General features: G+C 33.9%; 1 protein-coding gene across 1 annotated transcript; it reads left to right on the top strand.

The window, feature by feature from the left end:
• Positions 1–569: 569 nt before the first annotated feature.
• LOC117326594 lies at positions 570–19,913 on the top strand. Its single transcript, XM_033883352.1, is given in 22 exon segments — positions 570–676; positions 2,409–2,475; positions 3,203–3,373; positions 3,852–4,108; positions 4,645–4,769; positions 5,210–5,333; positions 6,042–6,227; positions 6,606–6,725; positions 7,195–7,420; positions 7,652–7,822; positions 9,154–9,365; positions 9,367–9,411; positions 9,712–9,836; positions 10,242–10,365; positions 10,926–11,111; positions 11,211–11,333; positions 12,246–12,435; positions 12,868–12,984; positions 13,295–13,495; positions 16,062–16,235; positions 17,297–17,566; positions 17,679–19,913. Coding segments are annotated over 21 exon segments (5,343 nt in total). The 5' UTR covers positions 570–676; the 3' UTR covers positions 19,808–19,913.
• The last annotated feature ends 37 nt before the right edge of the window (positions 19,914–19,950 follow it).

The raw sequence follows: 19,950 nt of genomic DNA, 5'->3' as shown, positions 1-19,950 counted from the left end.
TACACAGTTAACAATGGCAGGTTGGCCTATCCTTGACCAGAACTTACCTGAGGCTTTCATGACAAGATATCAGTGATGATGATCAAAATATGTATCTTCAGTTGTTTCCATGTTATATATATACATATATATCTTTAAATAATCATAGACATGGTGGCCATGCTTGGATGATCATTTGTAAATTAGTTAACTAAAAATGTCTGTAATGCAAAGAACATTGAAGATAATAAAACTGTCCAAGTTTCATATGTGTTCATTTCATATCATCCGACCGATTCTTAAAAAATCATTATAAGCTTTTTAAATATTTATTTAAAAACCACTTTATATAATGAGACTTATAAATCAATTCTAATTTTTCAACATTATATTATTCTCTTTAAAATACAATATAAAGAATAAACTTTTTCAACGGTTTAAAATCTTATTAGCTTTTACTGTATACGTGGACATTTCCAATACAAACATACACAGTATTATTCTATATAGTTGTTGTCATTACCCATGCATATGACGTACCTTATTTGACCCTTACCTAGCTATTGTACCCGTGGTAGAACACCAGTTGGCCGCGATAGCGTACACAACACCACGCGTTATGGTACATCCTACCTGTAATTAGCTTAGAGGTAAGATACCTATGGAATATACGTACTAGCTGGATATTTCAACAAAGGTAATGTATACAACATAGATATAATTGTCTGTTATTGTTTGTTATCTTAAAATGCATTATATATATATATATATATATATACCTGATATAAAATCCAACGTGTTGAATCGGGTGAAATAATTAATTATGAAGTATGAATGCTTCCATAAACTAAAGTATAAGAAATATGTATATAGTTTCTAAAAATACAATTTCATATAATGGCAATATTCATAGGATGATAATTTAATAGCAAAACATTTTAATATAATATTTAATAGGATATAAGAGATCGTAGACATGAATGGTTTAAGATGAAAATATCTTTCGTATCTTATATATTGTTTCTATGGAAATGCTATTTTGTATATAAATTCATAATAATTTCATATCATTCAGGCATGTTTTTTGATATTTCGTACCTTGTTGCTTCAATACATTCTCTTTTTGTTCGTCTGCTTGATAAGAAAACGTTTTAGTTTACAGTGATGAGCAATGTCATTGATGAATTTAAGCACATTGTGTATGTGTATATCATACATGATAGAAGTTCTTTATTTTGAAATCTGAAGAACTTCTATAACCCAAGTGAATAGAATATCATAAAATGGATTATACTTGTATTCCTTCTTATCCATTAAAAAATTGTAAAACACAACCAAAGAAATTTTAATGTTTTATAAAGCATTAATATTTTATTCAATCATTATCATTCACACAAAGTGTGTCTAAGCTCAGTAAATATAAAACCTAGCCCTATCACCATTGTATTTAATTAATTCATGATTTTGGTCACTCTCATTCCGCGTCCAAAAGAAAACAGCTCATTTTGATGAACAATGTCGGTTTGTTTAAACCAATTACCTGTTTGATAACTTCATTTTAATCTTGTATTTGTCTTACCAACAGGCGAAAATAACTACTTATCCAACAGCGTTTAAAAGTGTAAAATAACCCTCTTATTTTTATAACTGTACTTTTGATATATATTACTTCGAGATGTTACATCTCCGACAAAAAGTAATTATGGTCGATTGAAAACGTCAGATTGCTTTATACTTGTATACAATACTTAAGGTTGCATACTTTGATAGGGGAAGATTGAAACACGGAATTGCTGTATCCAATACTAAATGTTACATAATTTGAAAGGGAAAAAGATGAAAACACTGACTTGCTGTATACTTTTTATACAATATTAAATGTGCATCCTTTGACAGGAATAGCATATGAAATGAGATATTGTTGTATAGTTTTATACAATGTTAAACGTTTCATACTTTGATAGGGGGATGAATGCACGAGATTGCTGTATAATTTTATAAAATGTTAAAAGTTAATACTAGGTAGGGAAAAAAGATAAAAATACGAGATCGCGTATGCAATACTAAACATTACATACTTTGCACTATTACCACTATCCAAAAGTTTGAGCCTGCCATTCTATCATTTAAAGCGAGGAAACTATTAATTTTATCCGGCGGAAATTCTAGCGACATTACTTGTTTCGGATCTTTCGATCTTCTAAGTGATCATGTTCAGGACGTTGTTATTATTTGTTTTATTTGCTGATAATATTTGCATATATTTGTCCGTAATGCCATTTTACATGACAAGCAGTGTAAACGATTTTGGCGATGAAGAGTTATTAAATTCATAGGGAATACAGACATAAAACGAGATAACTGGTACACTTCAGCTGAATTTCATTTGAATCCATTTCATAGTAAAAACAAAAGACTCATGTTTTCAGATGACCGGCATGGTTTGTTTGCTGGTATTGATGGCCGCCTTTACGATGGTGTCCGCAAATATCGTAGGTATGTAATTAAAATGAAATTGATAATCTGTTATTATTTGTTTATCATCGAAACAATATAAATGACTATTTTTCGTGCTTTTAACTTTATATAACAAGTATGAATTACACTTTTATATTTCATTAAATCTTGCCAATTGATTCAATAGGATTCGGTTACTAGATGAGGCAACCCATGTCTTCACAATTTCCAGGAAAGCATGCATATTGCCGAACATATTTTAAATATAATGCATCTACGATAAGAGGATAATATCCCTGCCTTTTGAAATATATTGTACTGTGTGTCTGCGTGTACTGGTCATATGTGCCAGAGATATCGGTATACTACAGTATAATTTCTCGTTTATAAAAAATATTAAACCAAACACACGACAACGTTTGGTTGTTTCGGCGATTAAAAAAATGAATAGAATTGTTGACTACAGTAGCATATATATATCGTAATTTCACGCCGTGATTTAAATGTAATTTTCATGATATTTCGGGGGCATTCGGGCTCTCTGACGTCATGAACTATGGACACACGGGCGTCATATTCAAATAATAAAAATGCCAACGGCGAATCGTGGTTATACTGCAGAAATTTATTTTGATTGACCAATCAAAAGCCTTTCGACAAAGATAAAATCAAAATGCTGAAGATATCGCATCTCCATATGCATAGCTTGTTAAAATATGTGTTGAAATGAATTTCTAAATCTCTCCTGTTAAAATGATTATTACAGGGTTGTCGGAATTCAAGAGGGTGTGTTATTTCACGAACTGGGCCCAATATAGAGGAAGTCCTATGACGTTCACCCCCGATAACATCGACCCGTTCCTCTGTACTCACATCATATATGCTTTCTCACAGCTGAACGGCAACAACATGACTACGGTCGAGTGGAATGATCTCTGTACGTATTTCTATGCAAGTGAAACTTCACATACAGTGTACTGTATCATATTAGAAGTAATGCACTTATACCTGAACAAAAGAGGTATCTTAAAAATGTTTTCAGTAGAGAAATGACGGTAAACATCTTTAAATGCGCTTCAAATTTTATCAGATATGAAAATATGATAAGTCTTATAAGACGTTAGGAAGTATAATCTTCTGTTTCATGTACGATACCCACCATACAAATCTAGGTCAAATCCAGATTACGTCACTTCCTGAAATAAGATCACGTATGATGATAATAGAACCAGTGGCATACGAAGAAGCAAACGTTAAGTCCAAGTAGTGTAGAATAAGTCAAATATATAGCGTTATAACTTAGAGCATTTTTACAAATAAGTATTATCAGTTGTTGATTTAAGAAGATATATATACATTTATGTATATATACACAGGTAAACAAAAACATAGAATATGATTTAATTCATCTCCAGCAATGTATAGCAGGATCGTAGATATGAAGACACTGAATCCCAGTTTGAAAGTAGTGTTAGCAGTTGGAGGATACAGCCACGGGGTGGACAGGTTTTCAGCGATGGCTTCGTCAGATCAGAACATCGATGAGTTTGCCACAAGTGTAATTAAATTCCTGAGAAAATATAGGTTCGATGGTCTTGATCTAGATTGGGAATTCCCTGCCTACGGCATCAATAGCAAAGAAGACAAATTTCGATTTACAAGGCTTGTTCAGGTAATGCATTTTGTATTACAAGTATCGTGTATTATATCACCAATGTTAATATTGCTATGGTGTATCGTTTACGTATTGTATGATGTTGTTATTACTTTTTCCTTATTGTTGTTGTTGTTGTTATTGTTGTTGTTGTTGCCGCTGCAGCTGTAACAGAGAAGCACTTTTTCTTTTTGTTTTTCTGTATTTCTCTAATTTCAATGATTGTACAATACATTAGATTATTATCATTGTAGTATCGCATTTTTTAAATGATGTGACGGATATCTAGGAGTGTAATTTATATTCTAAACAATATCATATGTCCTATTATTATTATTGTTATTATTGTTGTTGTTGACGCTTTTTTACACTTTTTCTTTTTGTGTATTTCTGTAATTTCAATGATTATCTACATGTAAAAGTATTGCATTTTTTAAAAGATGTGAAGGATATCTAGGAGTGTTATTTATATTCTAAACAATAACATATGTCCTAATACGCAAAAGGGAAATCACCAAATATAATACGCAATAAATGTTTGTTTCTCCTTGCAGATTTTACGGGTGAGATTCGACACAGATAGCATGATAACCATGCAGACACCTTTGTTGCTATCTGCAGCAGTCTCAGCAGGAAAATGGAATATCGACGACTCTTACGAAGTTGATATAATATCACAGTGAGTAAATTAAAAGCATTTATATCATTGAGTATCTCAAACACACCACTAAGCATCAACATCATTCATTACCCAGGTCGAAATTTACTTATCACAAATAATGTAACTGATATTTATTTCAATATTTGATCATATCATACACAAGCATTTTACAGTCCTTCAAAGACTCGTCAGTGATGCTAGGAGCCAAATGTAATATTTTTTCTTAGATAATTATCAAGAGAGGAATGTAAAACCACTAAGATTGGTTGATACTTATTTCTCAATACTTATATTGGCACCATCCTTGGTTATGATATCAATGCAATTTTTCATTGTTTTCTTCGTGATGATTTCTAGTAGACAAAATTCCACATTTGTTTTTGTATGTTCCATCTAACACCGTTCATATAAAGCTAGTTAATGCCCTTTATGATATATACTGCCTAACATGTTTACAGAGGTTTGGACTTCATCAATCTAATGTCTTACGATTTCCACGGGTCTTGGGAGGGAACTACTGGACATACTAGTCCTCTATACCCCAGAAGTGACGAACAAGGGGACCAGAAGTTACTGAATCAGGTTTGTCATTATATTTCCTGATATGTATATGCATTAAATTCTAATATTTTTATTTTAAAATGAGAGAAATTTAAAGTTTTCCTATGGGGAATTCTGTGTTTAAGCGTTTAAACCCTATCTTCAAAATTTAGCAAAATAGAGATTTGTAAGGACACATTTAAAGAAATTGAAATATAATAATAATAATAAGACAATGAGGAAAGCGTCTTTTACTTCATTGACGACCTCCATCATGCAAGTCTAAATTGACCATTAGCTTACTGTAAACGTACATATTTTAGCGGTAATTTTATTTTAGCGCTTTTCGCGCTGGAAGCCTTGCACTAAATTATGATTGCGCTAATTACTTTTTGTACGTTCTATTTCTATAGAAAGTTCTGTGGATGCGCTAATTCATCATTGCGCTAACTGGCTAAAATCTGCAAATGCGCTTAAACTTGATTGCGCTAAAATAAGTACGTTTACAGTGTATGGTTTTATGTCGATTTTATTAGTAGTAAAGATTATGTTTTAGCGTATGTGTTACAACCATTCAATAACATATCAATTTCACGATACTTTTCTACATAAATTTGATACACATTTTGTAAGATTTGATAATTATATACTGTATTCAATCGGCAAACTACCAGTGGTTACTGTGTTCAAATACGCTTTTAAGTTTATATGTATGGCCAACAGACAGATCTTTAATGAAAAATCTTACAGGAGGCAGCCGTACATTACTGGATATCCCTGGGTGCCCCACCAGACAAGATCGTGATGGGGATGGCCTTGTACGGCAGGACATTCACTCTAGCTAACACCGGAAACGTTGGTCTCGGTGCCCCTACAACGGGACCAGGAAACCAAGGGCCATACACAGAGGAGCCAGGCACGCTAGCATATTATGAGGTTTTGGTCTTATTCATTGCTATTTTTATGATTTTTTTTTTCAATAAACTTATTTTAAAAATTAATTAATACAATTTATACCGTTATACATTAAGTCCATCATGTGTTTAGGAATTTAAAACGTATTCTGCATTGAAAGAAACAGCTTCAACTAATTACGTATTTTGTCAGCAGAGAGAGTGTGTAATTTTTAAGGAACAATTCGAAAGAAATAAACGTAAAGTAATGATAAATTAAACTGATCATTAGAGCTATCATTATCAATGCAAAATATGCGCCTGCAGTTTGTACTTATGCAGTTCTATTCGTTGTGATCGTGAGACTGCATATAAAGGTATATGAAGCAAACATTTAGGATAAATATGCTGATATTATTAGGTGTGTAAAAATTTGGAGAAAGGATGGACAAGAGTTTGGAACGATGAACACAAAGTTCCGTATGCATTCTCCGGAAACCAGTGGGTCGGATATGATGACGTCCAAAGTTTCACTACAAAGGTACATTGTCAACGAAATTGGTATTTACAACGACTATAATTGTCAAGTTCATTTATTTCCGCGCCTTTTCGCGGGGGAACCATTTCATTATACTATAATTGCGCTACGAACAGTTTCTATATATATTTTTTTCCCTTTTTCAGTGGTGTAGATGCGCCAATTCATCATAACGCTAATGTGTTTAAATGTATCGAAAATCTGAGTACTGTAAATTTACGTAATTCAATGCATTCATATTTTAGCGCAAAATCAAATTGAAACAGATTAGCAGAATGTCTCGGGTGATGAATTAGCGCGCCAATAATGATTGTCATAGAAACCAATGTATATAAACTACAATAAGCGCAATTTTAATTTAGCTGAATGCATCCAACGGGTAAAACGCTAAGATAAGATTACCGCTAAAATATGATGTTTACAGTATGCATTACATTTATAGTATTGTCAAGCTTTTGGTTCATATCTTCAGGCTGAATTCATCCGAGCGACGCGACTGGCGGGATCCATGGTGTGGTCGATGGACTTTGATGACTTTAATAACGTCTGTGGAAATGGTGTAAACCCGCTCATGTCTGTATTAAAGAATACTCTTGAATATCAAACAGTCGACCCAATAACACTGCCTCCAATACCCGTGACTACAACCACAACTACACCAAAGCCTATCACCAGTGTTACAACAGACAACCCACCAGGTAGATTATCAACATCATTGTTTATCGAAGGTGATCGTCATTTAATGAATCGGAAATTAAAAATAAAACAAAAATAAATGAAAAACAAAAAGGGAATTCCTGACTGAAAAAGAACATTGGTTGACACTTCTACTGAAGGATACCTTTTTAAAGCAACCTTGGTTTATAATATCATAAGGCAGATTTCGGCGATTTAATTATTTTTTTTTAATATCTTAATCTCTATTTTAGATATACCTGCGTTCAAGAGGGTGTGTTATTTCACTAACTGGGCCCAGTATAGAGGAAGTCCTATGACGTTTACCGCTGATAACATCGACCCGTTCCTCTGCACTCACATTATATATGCTTTCTCACAGCTGAACGGCAACGACATGACTACGGTCGAGTGGAATGACCTCTGTACGTATATGTATACATGTGGAACTACACATACATTGCATGTATACATGAATGGAATGAATCCGGTATGGTCATGTTGATAATGTACACTGCATCGATAGAGTCAATCAGCATTTCATGCACTCATGCAATTTTGTAAGTGCTACATATCAAGTTAGTAAATTTACATATATGAAATACTTTTGCGGTGTGGAGATATCGTTAGTTTGGATTATCAAGACAAACAGCCTTTTATAAGTTTTGACTAGATTTAGTAAGTGTAGTAAGTAATCAGCATTTGTACGTAAAGATGCAACACTTCCGACAAAGACTTAATATTAATGATTGAAAGCAAGAACCGACAACTGTGTATTTGATACAATAGTAAAAATTCCTTTAAATCTAAAGCGAATAACTAATGTATTGTATTCCGAAGAAATTATATCATATTCCACCTTTATATATAGATACAATAATCACCTCCGGAATGTTATGTCCGAATATTGGTTCCCGTATTAGAAAACAAACATGGACGACAGCATGTATATTCCACTGCCAAATTTGTAAACAGATCAACTTCAGTTCTTTACTGAGATATATTTTTGATTTTCGGTCTCATATGTGACCTTTTTATTGCCGCGTTTATCATCTTTTTCTGTTAATCTAAATGGAATCGAAGTAATCAACCAACCTATAACACGACCACACTTCATTGTACTCGAAACGACATTGATAAAGTTTCTGTCAACCGTTATCTCTCAAAACTGTATATACAAAATTTTCCTTCGAAATTATTTTTTCTGTGATATACAAATACAAAAGAACGAAGTACGAAGAAAAGAGTTGTGAGGAATACGTCCTGCTTAGTAGTAAGATGGAAGGTTGCGATTGATGTAGAGAATGTGTTGTTGGTTTTCAAACTCCAGAGGATGCATAATACTAATAGTATAGAAGGCATTCGACTTAGTTTAAAGACGTTTCACCGACGACTATGTTTACAATACATCTTACAAATGTTTATGAAATGGCACCACGGTATAAAAATATATCTAAAACCAACAAACGTGGAAAAACAACGTCCATACAATGACCGCTTATAAGACAGAAAGTGACATAAAATATAGATGGACATGGCAGAAATTCTTCGTGCTGCAATAAATTATTATTTTATTATAAGATAAAAAGTAGAACTCAGTTTTAGATGGCTTATACAGAATAAAGTATATATATATATTTTAGTATTGCAAGAAATACATATAACAGTCTTCAGTCAACCATTAACACTCTGTCAGCGATCTATCACCTTTAACATATTTTTTTCTTATTTGTTAGTCCCATTGTGTCTTCCACAGCAATATACAAGAAGGTGATGGACTGGAAAGTAACCAATTCCGCACTGAAGGTGTTATTAGCAGTAGGGGGCTATAACCATGGGGTGAAAAGATTTTCTGATATGGTTTCAACCGACAAATCAATAGAACAGTTCGCCGCTAACACGATACTGTTTCTACGGAGTTACGGGTTCGATGGCCTTGACCTTGATTGGGAGTATCCCTGCCTACGATACAAGTGAACCGAACGATAAATTTAGATTTACCCGACTTACGCAGGTCAGTTTGAACTCTTTAGATATATTTTTGTTTACTATCTAAGATTTACCCGACTCACGGAAGTCATTCCAACACTCTTAAGAAATGTTTTGATTTACCATTTTAGAATTTTCGGACACACGGGTGTCCAAAACCCTTATGAAATGTTGGAATTACCATTTCAGATAAACCAGATTAACGCAGGTCAGAATCCATTCTAAAGAACAATAGAAAATTAAAGTTAATGTCCTTATAATATTGTTGGAATATATCAGATACTTGTATCTTTTTCAAAGAGTTGGATTTCTCAATTTGTTCCAGATTTTACGTCGTGAATTCGATCTTGAAGGTACATCTAGCAATCGCCCGACATTGCTTTTGTCCGCAGCAGTAGCAGCGTCCCAGAACACCTCTGACGCCGCTTACGAGATTGACATTATATCACAGTAGGTCTATGAAACGAAAGAATCGACAACTTACAAATATGCTTATACTGTATAATTATTAATATTCGCGGGAATTTAATTTTGCTGAAAATATCACGAAAATAAAAACCTTCAAATATCTATATTTACAAACAAACATTTTGAAGTGTTTACTGGAAAATATTTACAAAGTTGCGCCAAAGAAAACAACATCTAAAATATATTTTCTCTAACTTTCGGTCCCTAGCTTCACTGATTGATTCTTAAAGAACCGATATAGTAACTTCATGCAGCATTGTACTCAATATTTCATCTAATTTTAATTTATGTATAAAGATGTTATTTATTCATTTTTGTCTTTTGTAAATTTTATTTGAAGAAATGCCTATTATCTCATAAAACTATTCTGACATTGTCTGGTTACAGGAATCTTGATTTTATTAATCTGATGTCGTACGATTTCCATGGTACCTGGGATGACACTACCGGACATAATAGCCCACTGTATGCCAGACAGAGTGAAACGACATTCCAGAAATCACTGAACCAGGTAACGTGAGTTAAATATAATGGAAATAGTACATTTATTACAACTTAACATCAGTTGTCACTACATATTACATGTACTAATGTAATGCATCCGTGTATAAACAAGCCTGAAACTACCATTGTCTCTATAACTCTGTTGTTATGGGTTTTATTATTTAACTAGATAGCTGCAGTAAAAGACTATAGTTAAAACAGTTAGTTGTCGTCCTCCAATCGGTTAGCTAAAAGAAACTCATTAACAAAAAATAAAAAATAAATAGATAAATAAATGTGTTATGGACTGACTTTATTAACATATGTAAATTTTAGGGCTGACTTTATTAACATATGCAAATTTTATAGCTGATTTTATCAACTTATGTATTTTTTTGTAATTACTTTATTTACATATGTAAATTTTAGTGCTGACTTAATTAACATATGTAAGTTTTAGCTGACTTCATGAACATATGTAAATTTTAGTGCTTACTTCATTAACATATGTAATTTTCAGTGCTGACATCATAAACATACATGTATGTAAATGTTACTGCTGACTTCATTAACATATGTAAATTTTAGGACGCTGCCGTACAATACTGGATATCCGGGGGCACCCCGCCACATAAACTGGTGATGGGACTGGCATTGTATGGTCGATCTTTTACTCTTGCTTCTGCAAATGATGTTGGTCTGAATGCTTCCGTGATTGGAGGTGGATCGCCTGGCCAATACACTAGGGAATCTGGATATATGGGATATTACGAGGTAGGTCGGAATTTATTTATTTATCTTTTTTTTTGTCATGGTTTTCATCTTATTTATTTTGAATGTAACCATAAATTGATTTCGGGGTTTTGTTTTTAGATGTGTGATAGAGTGGAAAATAAAGGTTGGACGCGAGTATGGGACAATGAACATCAGATCCCCTTCGCCTTCAGTGGAAACCAGTGGGTCGGTTATGACGATGTTGAGAGTTTCACCGTTAAGGTACAATTTATTTTGATAATTTGCGTGGTTCTATTGGAATATTACAAATTATCTTGTGCTAGATAATAATATGTATTGTTTGTAAAAGTAAAATTTTAAAAATTCATTTTGTATACGCTCACACTGATATCCTGTGTTGTTATGTTGCGTCCGTCCGTCCGTTCACCCGGACGTCCGTCCATCTGTTTACAGATTCTTGTGACCGTAACTAGTCTCACAGTTTTCAACCAAATATACTCCACACATGATAAATCAGTTTGACATGAAGTAGCGCGTATCTTAAAACGGAGCGACCGCGAGGACTTAAGAGTTAAAACAAAGGACTTGTATTGTTTTTTTTTTGTTTTTTTTTTTTCAAAATTTCGCGTATTAGCATTTTGGTTATGAATCTTGTCAATAAATTCGTGGATGAAAACGGATATCTTTATTTTGCAAACAGCATCTTCAGATGGACTTTGATGATTACATAGGCAGAACTTATAGCTTTGGATTTTTCGTAACTAATACAAGTTCACATGCTATTAAAATATTCGAATCAATGTTAAGAGTGGTATTGGTATATTGTATACTACCTACATATACTTGACAGATCCATGTTTGATACATATATACTTTTAAAAAACAGATGTTGACTTTTGTTCTTGTTTTTCTTTTGTTTTTGCTTTTTTTTTGTTTTAAATTTTTTTGGTTTTGGTTTATTGAATATCTGTCGTATCAGGACCTTGACGAAAATCAGTTGCTATCATCAATTTAAGCTAAATATAAGATATTCCGTCATTTTCCGATGTTATCTCACAGCGAAAAAGTCTATATTGTTATAATGGCAAACATGAAACGGTTTATAGTTCCCTAAGTTACCTATATATATTATGTACCTATGTTTACACTGTATACATGTACATTTAACCGCAGGCGCATTACATCAAGTCACGTGGACTAGGAGGCTCCATGGTGTGGGCGATGGATTTGGACGACTTCAACAATGTGTGTGGGTTAGGAATTAACCCAATGATGTCTGCATTAAAGAAAATACTGAGTTCGCCAACCATCGGATCTACAATCACCCCGACCATAGCGCCACCTAGTGCGAGGCCGACTACAGGTATTGATGATACTATAGCTGATAATCATATACGAAAAACCTGGTAAAACGTGGCTATTTTCGCGGGGGGTTAATTTAGCGATTTCGATTTGTAAACCATAATTTTCGCGATCGATCCACCTTCATTTGTAATTCGAGGTTGCGCAAACTGTTATTAAAATAATACGTGTGGGGTGAATTTTCACGACCAAAAGGATTCCTCGTAATTAGCGTATATTTTCCCATCGCGCAAATTTCAACGTTTACAGTAATATCATACATGATACATATTTCATATAAGTTATGCAGGCTTTTTCTGACGATTCGGATTGATTTATATAAACTTGAGCACACCAAGGTTTAGTCTCCTGTATGTGACATTTTCATCAATTAAAAATCTTGCATTTAGACGCTGTCATCCTTGTCACATGAAAAACTTAACTCCTGTTTCAGACGCTGTAACACGTTCTACTACAACACCGCATCCAGGTAAAACTACTACAGCAGCGGTTGTTCGTACGACGACCAGTTCTAATGCGGAGACCACGTCTAATTCTCAAACTTCGTGTGGTAGGTACTCATTCAAAGTATTGTCTAAATGGTATTACTTTACGTTATATTGTGTTTAGTGGTACCAGATATAGAAAATGCTGAACTACCTTTATAATCAATACTATGCTTGTTTTCAAATTTGGTGGCATTTTCCGTTGTATCTCCAATCAGGTGTCCTGACTTTACGATTGTCCCTTCTGCTTGTGCTACTTTGTTTTGAGATTTGGTGACATTTTCCGTTGTAGTTCCAACACTGAGTCCTGAATCCATGATTTCCCTTCTGCTTGCTATGCTTCTTTTGAGATTTGGTGACATTTTACCTTTGTAGCACCAACCCTGTGTCCTGATTCAACGATAGTCCCTTCTGCTTGCGATGCTGCCTGTGTATTCCAATGCTGCAATGGAAGTCACGTTGAGTATTGCTGCAATTATGGCTATGTATGGAACGATAGGGACAAAAACTGCCAAAAGACTGTACAGACGACCACCACACCACGTCCCATAGTTTCAACCCAGATAAACTGTGATGGTAATTATAATGCTAAAGTTGTGAATTAACATCTTTGGCCGTGAATTTATTATATTGATATTAACCGACACAAAGATAGGGTTAATATGGCAATAGAAAGGTATGTATATATGTGTATTCACTGAACCGAATATTAGTTTTACATGGCCGATCATTCATGATGTCATACCAAGAATTTATAGAACTAGTCTTCACTTCGCATTGACAACGGTGTCAATGCCAACACTGACCAAAACGTGATTTGTCACACATTTTAGATCAGTAGAACTCGTAGATTATACAAATACATGTAATTCAAGTGAGTGATATACAATATGGTAGACAAAAACATATCCGAGTGGAAGTACGTTGTATAAAATATTTTTTAGTATTATTTACTTAATAATAATAAAAATACTATATACTTCTGAATATACTTCTGAATTTAATCCGGTCGGAAGCAAGCACGTCTATTGGCTAAATATTACATTATCATCCGATAACTAAACAAACGACGTGGCTATTTGTAACCTGCTTTTTTTGAATTGGTCAGAAGTGCTGCATAGTAAATTACAGAAATGAGTCGGTTAAATGAAATGTACATGTCATGTCATTAAATAATGTAGATTTACTTACATGTATATGACATAACTTCAACTACTCTTAAGTCAACCCCTGTTTGTTAAGTTATGGACATATTACACGAATTAAAACAATTCAAGTCGGTCTTTATAAGATTATTGATATTGTATACAATTCTTCGATATTCTGGCCCAATCATTAATATTCCTAAGTTAAGACATTTCTTTAAAACTTCTTACATTAACGTAATATAGAGACAAAGAAAACTTCTTTAGAATTTGTCTTAAATTCCGATAACGCGTTCCCATGGAGGATGTTTTGTTCAGAATTCCGTAATAAGCTAAAGATCGTTGGTCCAACCAGGACGAGTTACTGACTATTCAATAATGACTTTGAACTTGGATACAGATCTTTGATGGTGCTGTTTAGGAGACCCCGACTTTTTGTCATTTAATGTCTACCAAACGTGCACGTTTGGCACGTTGTTTACTTTAAGCACGCTTAACATGTTTGACATATTAAACATATTTGTCATGTTGTCTATATCAATCATGTTTGACATGTTGTATATATTAAGAATGTTTGACATACTGTCTATATTAAGCATGTTTGACATGTTGTATATATTAAACATGTTTGACATGTTGTGTATATTAAGCATGTTTGACATGTTGTATATATTAAACATGTTTGACATGTTGTCTATATTAAACATGTTTGACATGCTGTCTATATTAAGCACGTTTGACATTTTGTCTATGTTAAACATCTTTGATATGCTGTCTATATTAAGCTTGTTTGACATGTTGTATATATTAATCACGTTTGACATTTTGTCTATGTTAAACATGTTTGACATTTTGTCTATATTAAACATGTTTGACATTTTGTCTATATTAAACATGTTTGACATTTTGTCTATATTAAGCACGTTTGACATTTTGTCTATATTAAGCACGTTTGACATTTTATCTATATTAAGCACGTTTGACATTTTGTCTATATTAAGCTTGTTTGACTTTTTGTCTATATTAAGCACGTTTGACATTTTGTCTATATTAAGCATGTTTGACATTTTGTCTATATTAAGCACGTTTGACATTTTGTGTATATCAAGCTTGTTTGACATTTTGTCTATATTAAGCTTGTTTGACATTTTGTCGATATTAAGCATGTTTGACATTTTGTCTATATTAAGCACGTTTGACATTTTGTCTATATTAAGCTTGTTTAACATTTTGTCTATATTAAGCATGCTTGACATTTTGTCTATATTAAGCACGTTTGACATTTTGTCTATATTAAACATGTTTGACATTTTGTCTATATTACGCACGTTTGACATTTTGTCTATATTAAGCACGTTTGACATTTTGTCTATGTTAAGCTTGTTTGACATTTTGTCTATATTAAGCACGTTTGACATTTTGTCTATATTAAGCATGTTTGACATTTTGTCTATATTAAGCACGTTTGACATTTTGTCTATATCAAGCTTGTTTGATATTTTGTCTATATTAAGCTTGTTTGACATTTTGTCGATATTAAGCATGTTTGACATTTTGTCTATATTAAGCACGTTTGACATTTTGTCTATATCAAGCTTGTTTGACATTTTGTCTATATTAAGCATGCTTGACATTTTGTCTATATTAAGCACGTTTGACTATATTACGCACGTTTGACATGTCTATATTAAGCTTGTTTGACATTTTGTCCATGTTAAAAATGTTTGACATGCTGTCTATATTAAGCTTGTTTGACATTTTGTCTATATTAAACATGTTTGACATTTTGTCTATATTACGCACGTTTGACATGTCTATATTGAGCACGTTAGGCATGTTATTTATTAAGCATGTTTCACCTTTTTTTTATATTAAACACATCTGACATGTCTTTATTCAACACGTTTGACATGCTGTCTATATTGAGAACGTTGGCATCTTATGCTCGTTTTTGGCATGTTGTTTATATTAAGCCCGTTCGATGATACACATTTCAGCCCCATCCAGCTGTACACATGGCCAGTTCTCACCTGATCCTTGTGATGACCAATGCTTCTATAACTGTGGCCATGGAATCTCCTATCACCAATGCTGTGCAACTGGCAGAGTGTGGGACAACTATATCAAGGACTGTAACTATCCTGAACTCATACAGGATGACCTCAATTGTCGTAAGTGAATGTTAAATTTTGTTTAGCATCTGGTTTTGCAGTAATATTTACCCCATTCCCGCGAACTGTTATATACGATAAAAGATATATATATATATATATTTATATGGAGTCTACTGATGAGTCTTGATGGACAAGGTACACATGCCTTATATATTAATCTATACATTTATAATGATGCTATTTCACTTGTCTTTTGTAAATTCTTGATATGTAGGTAAAAAAATTAATAACATGTATATAAATATATTAATTTCATTGATGACATAATCAGCGAATTTATCAAAAGGATTTCCATTTTAGTCATCTGAAATCAACAATAGTAGCTGTACCTCATTAACGGCTGAATAAACTTAATATATTGAATCATAACAACAGCTGCATAAACATTTGACATTTTCTAGCAAAATAAAGCTACGTTTGTTAGACATATCACAGTGATACAACGTATACATCACTGTCAACCAACTACATGTATATCTTAAACATTGTTACCTATCCAAAATATCAATACATTTAACGTCAATACATCAAACATCAATACCCATTCTTCACTAAAGATTAATGCTACTTTTATGAATCTTAGCAATGCCATTGGACTATTTAGTAAACCTTCTATTTATGTATTGGAATGACGTATCTGGTTCCTCCCACCGTCTTACTCTTGTATAAATACATTTACTTTCGATTCTTTACAATTATACTTTAGCATCAAAAGAGGGAGTGTAACATCTTTCTGCCAGGTCTCACCTGAAGTTTTTCTGGAAGAAGACTTATATAGGCTTAGCCTGTTGTCTGATTCTTTTAACAATGCTGTAATATTGCATGCATAAATATATGTATGTATTATACATGTATTGTTAATAAAAAATATTTTGAAAATAAAAAATACCAATGCACGTTAAATACATTAAATTATTTATCGAAACCGATTCACAAACCATATATAGTTCTTAGAGATGTTACAAATAAACAACATTCTCCATTTAAGAGTATTCATATTTTCGCTGTAAAAATCTATCATACTTCAACATGTACTTACTAGTTTCGACATTTTTCAGGCCCTAAAGTGTGTCCACCATTTGAGTTTCTGCCCGAACCTTGCGTCCCTCATTGTTACTACCAATGTTCCTCCACCGGCCTTGACATCAGATTCTGTTGCAATCAAGGAACGATTTGGGATGATTCCATTAAAGCATGCAACTACCCACCAGCGATGGACGAAGTTAACGCCGTGTTTAATATTATACAGCCATCCACAACTCCAGCCGGAAAGACACTGAGATCCGGAACTAATACTTTAACACATCAGATTAATTTCATTGGTTGCGGTAAGACAGTTCACCCAATATACACCAGTTTGTGATTACCGTTATGAAATTTAGATATAAATTCAATTTCAGCTTTTCACAACCGTGATATTTATCATTGATATCATTTCAGGCATTTCAGGCATTTCAGTGTCGTTTTCACCACAAAAAACGACGTTTCCAACACAAGTGAAAAGTGATCACGTGACCACGCCTCAGCAAATCATTGAAAAGGAGAAAAGGCATATTCGCCGGACAATGTCAACAACAAAAGAACCCGATCAAACAAATCCACTGATAAAGCAAACTCAACCTATAATCTTATTCACAAAACAGACAGACTCTACCGAATCACCAACAAAACTTCCAGACCCAACAAAGTCACAAGTAAAAGAAACGGATTCACCAAATCTACCAATGAAGCAAACTTATCCAACAAAGTTGCAGACAAAGTCAACTGATATAACAAGGTCACCGACAAAGCCAGCTGATGAAACATGGATACCGACAAAGCCAGCTGATAAAACATGGATATCGACGAAGCCAACTGATAAAACATGGATATCGACAAAGCCAACTGATATAACAAAGTTACCGACAAAGCCAACAGATAAAACATGGATATCGACAAAGCCAGCTGATGAAACATGGATACCGACAAAGCCAGCTGATAAAACATGGATATCGACGAAGCCAACTGATAAAACATGGATATCGACAAAGCCAACTGATAAAACATGGATACCGACAAAGCCAACTGATGTAATAAGGTCGCCTACAAAGCCAACAGATATAAAAAAGTTACCGACAAAGCCAACTGATAAAACATGGATATCGACAAAGCCAACTGATGTAACAAGGTCGCCTACAAAGCCAACTGATGTAACAAAAATACTGACAAAGCCAACTGATAAAACATGGATACCGACAAAGCCAACTGATAAAACATTGATATCGACAAAGCCAACTGATGTAACAAGGTCGCCTACAAAGCCAACTGATATAACAAAGTTACCGACAAAGCCAACTGATGAAACATGGATACCGACAAAGCCAACTGATGTAACAAAGTTACCGACAAAGCCAACTGATAAAACATGGATACCGACAAAGCCAACTGATGTAACAAAGTTACCGACAAAGCCAACTGATAAAACATGGATACCGACAAAGCCAACAGATATAAAAAAGTTACCGACAGAGCCAACTGATAAAACATGGATATCGACAAAGCCAACTGATGTAACAAAATCACCGACAAAGCCAACTGATAAAAAATGGATACCGACAAAGCCAACTGATGAAACATGGATATCGACGAAGCCAACTGATGTAACAAAGTTACAGACAAAGCCAACTGATAAAAAATGGATACCTACAAAGCCAACTGATAAAACAAAGTTACCGACGAAGCCAACTGATGAAACATGGATACAGACAAAGCCAACTGATAAAACAAAGTTACCGACAAAGCCAAATAATGCACCAATATCACCGACAAAGCCAACTAATAAAACATGGATATCGACGAAGCCAACTGATGTAACAAAGTTACCGACAAAGCCAACTGATGTACCAATATCACCGACAAAGCCAACTGATAAAACATGGATAACGACAAAGCCAACTGATGTAACAAAGTTACCGACAAAGCCAACTGATGTACCAATATCACCGACAAAGCCAACTGATAAAACATGGATATCGACAAAGCCAACTGATGTAACAAAGTTACCGACAAAGCCAACTGATGAAACATGGATACAGACGAAGCCAACTGATAAATCATGGATATCGACGAAGCCAACCGATAAAAAATGGATACCAACAAAGCCAACTGACAAAACATGGATATCGACAAAGCCAACTGATGTAACAAGGTCGCCTACAAAGCCAACTGATATAACAAAGTTACCGACAAAGCCAACTGATAAAACATGGATACCGACAAAGCCAACTGATAAAACATGGATATCGACAAAGCCAACTGATAAAACATGGATATCGACAAAGCCAACTGATGTAACAAGGTCACCGACAAAGCCAACTGATAAAACATGGATATCGATGAGGCCAACTGATAAAACATGGATACCGACGAAGCAAACGGATGTAACAAGGTCACAGACGAATCCAACTGATATAACAAAGTTACCAACAAAGCCAACTGATAAAACATGGATATCGACAAAGCCAACTGATGTAACAAAATCACCGACAAAGCCAGATGATAAAACATGGATATCGACGAAAGCCAACTGATGTAACAAGGTCACCGACGCAACCAACTGATAAAACATGGATATCGACGAAGCCAACTGATGTAACAAACTCACCGACAAAGCCGACTGATGAAACATGGATATCGACGAAGCCAACTGATGTAACAAAGTTACCGACAAAGC

The sequence above is a fragment of the Pecten maximus genome, chromosome 4 (assembly GCF_902652985.1).
Source record: "Pecten maximus chromosome 4, xPecMax1.1, whole genome shotgun sequence".
In the NCBI taxonomy this organism is placed as follows: Eukaryota; Metazoa; Mollusca; class Bivalvia; order Pectinida; family Pectinidae; genus Pecten; species Pecten maximus.
The sequence above is the reverse complement of the archived record's forward strand: the minus strand, read 5'-3'. Positions and strand labels throughout refer to the sequence as shown.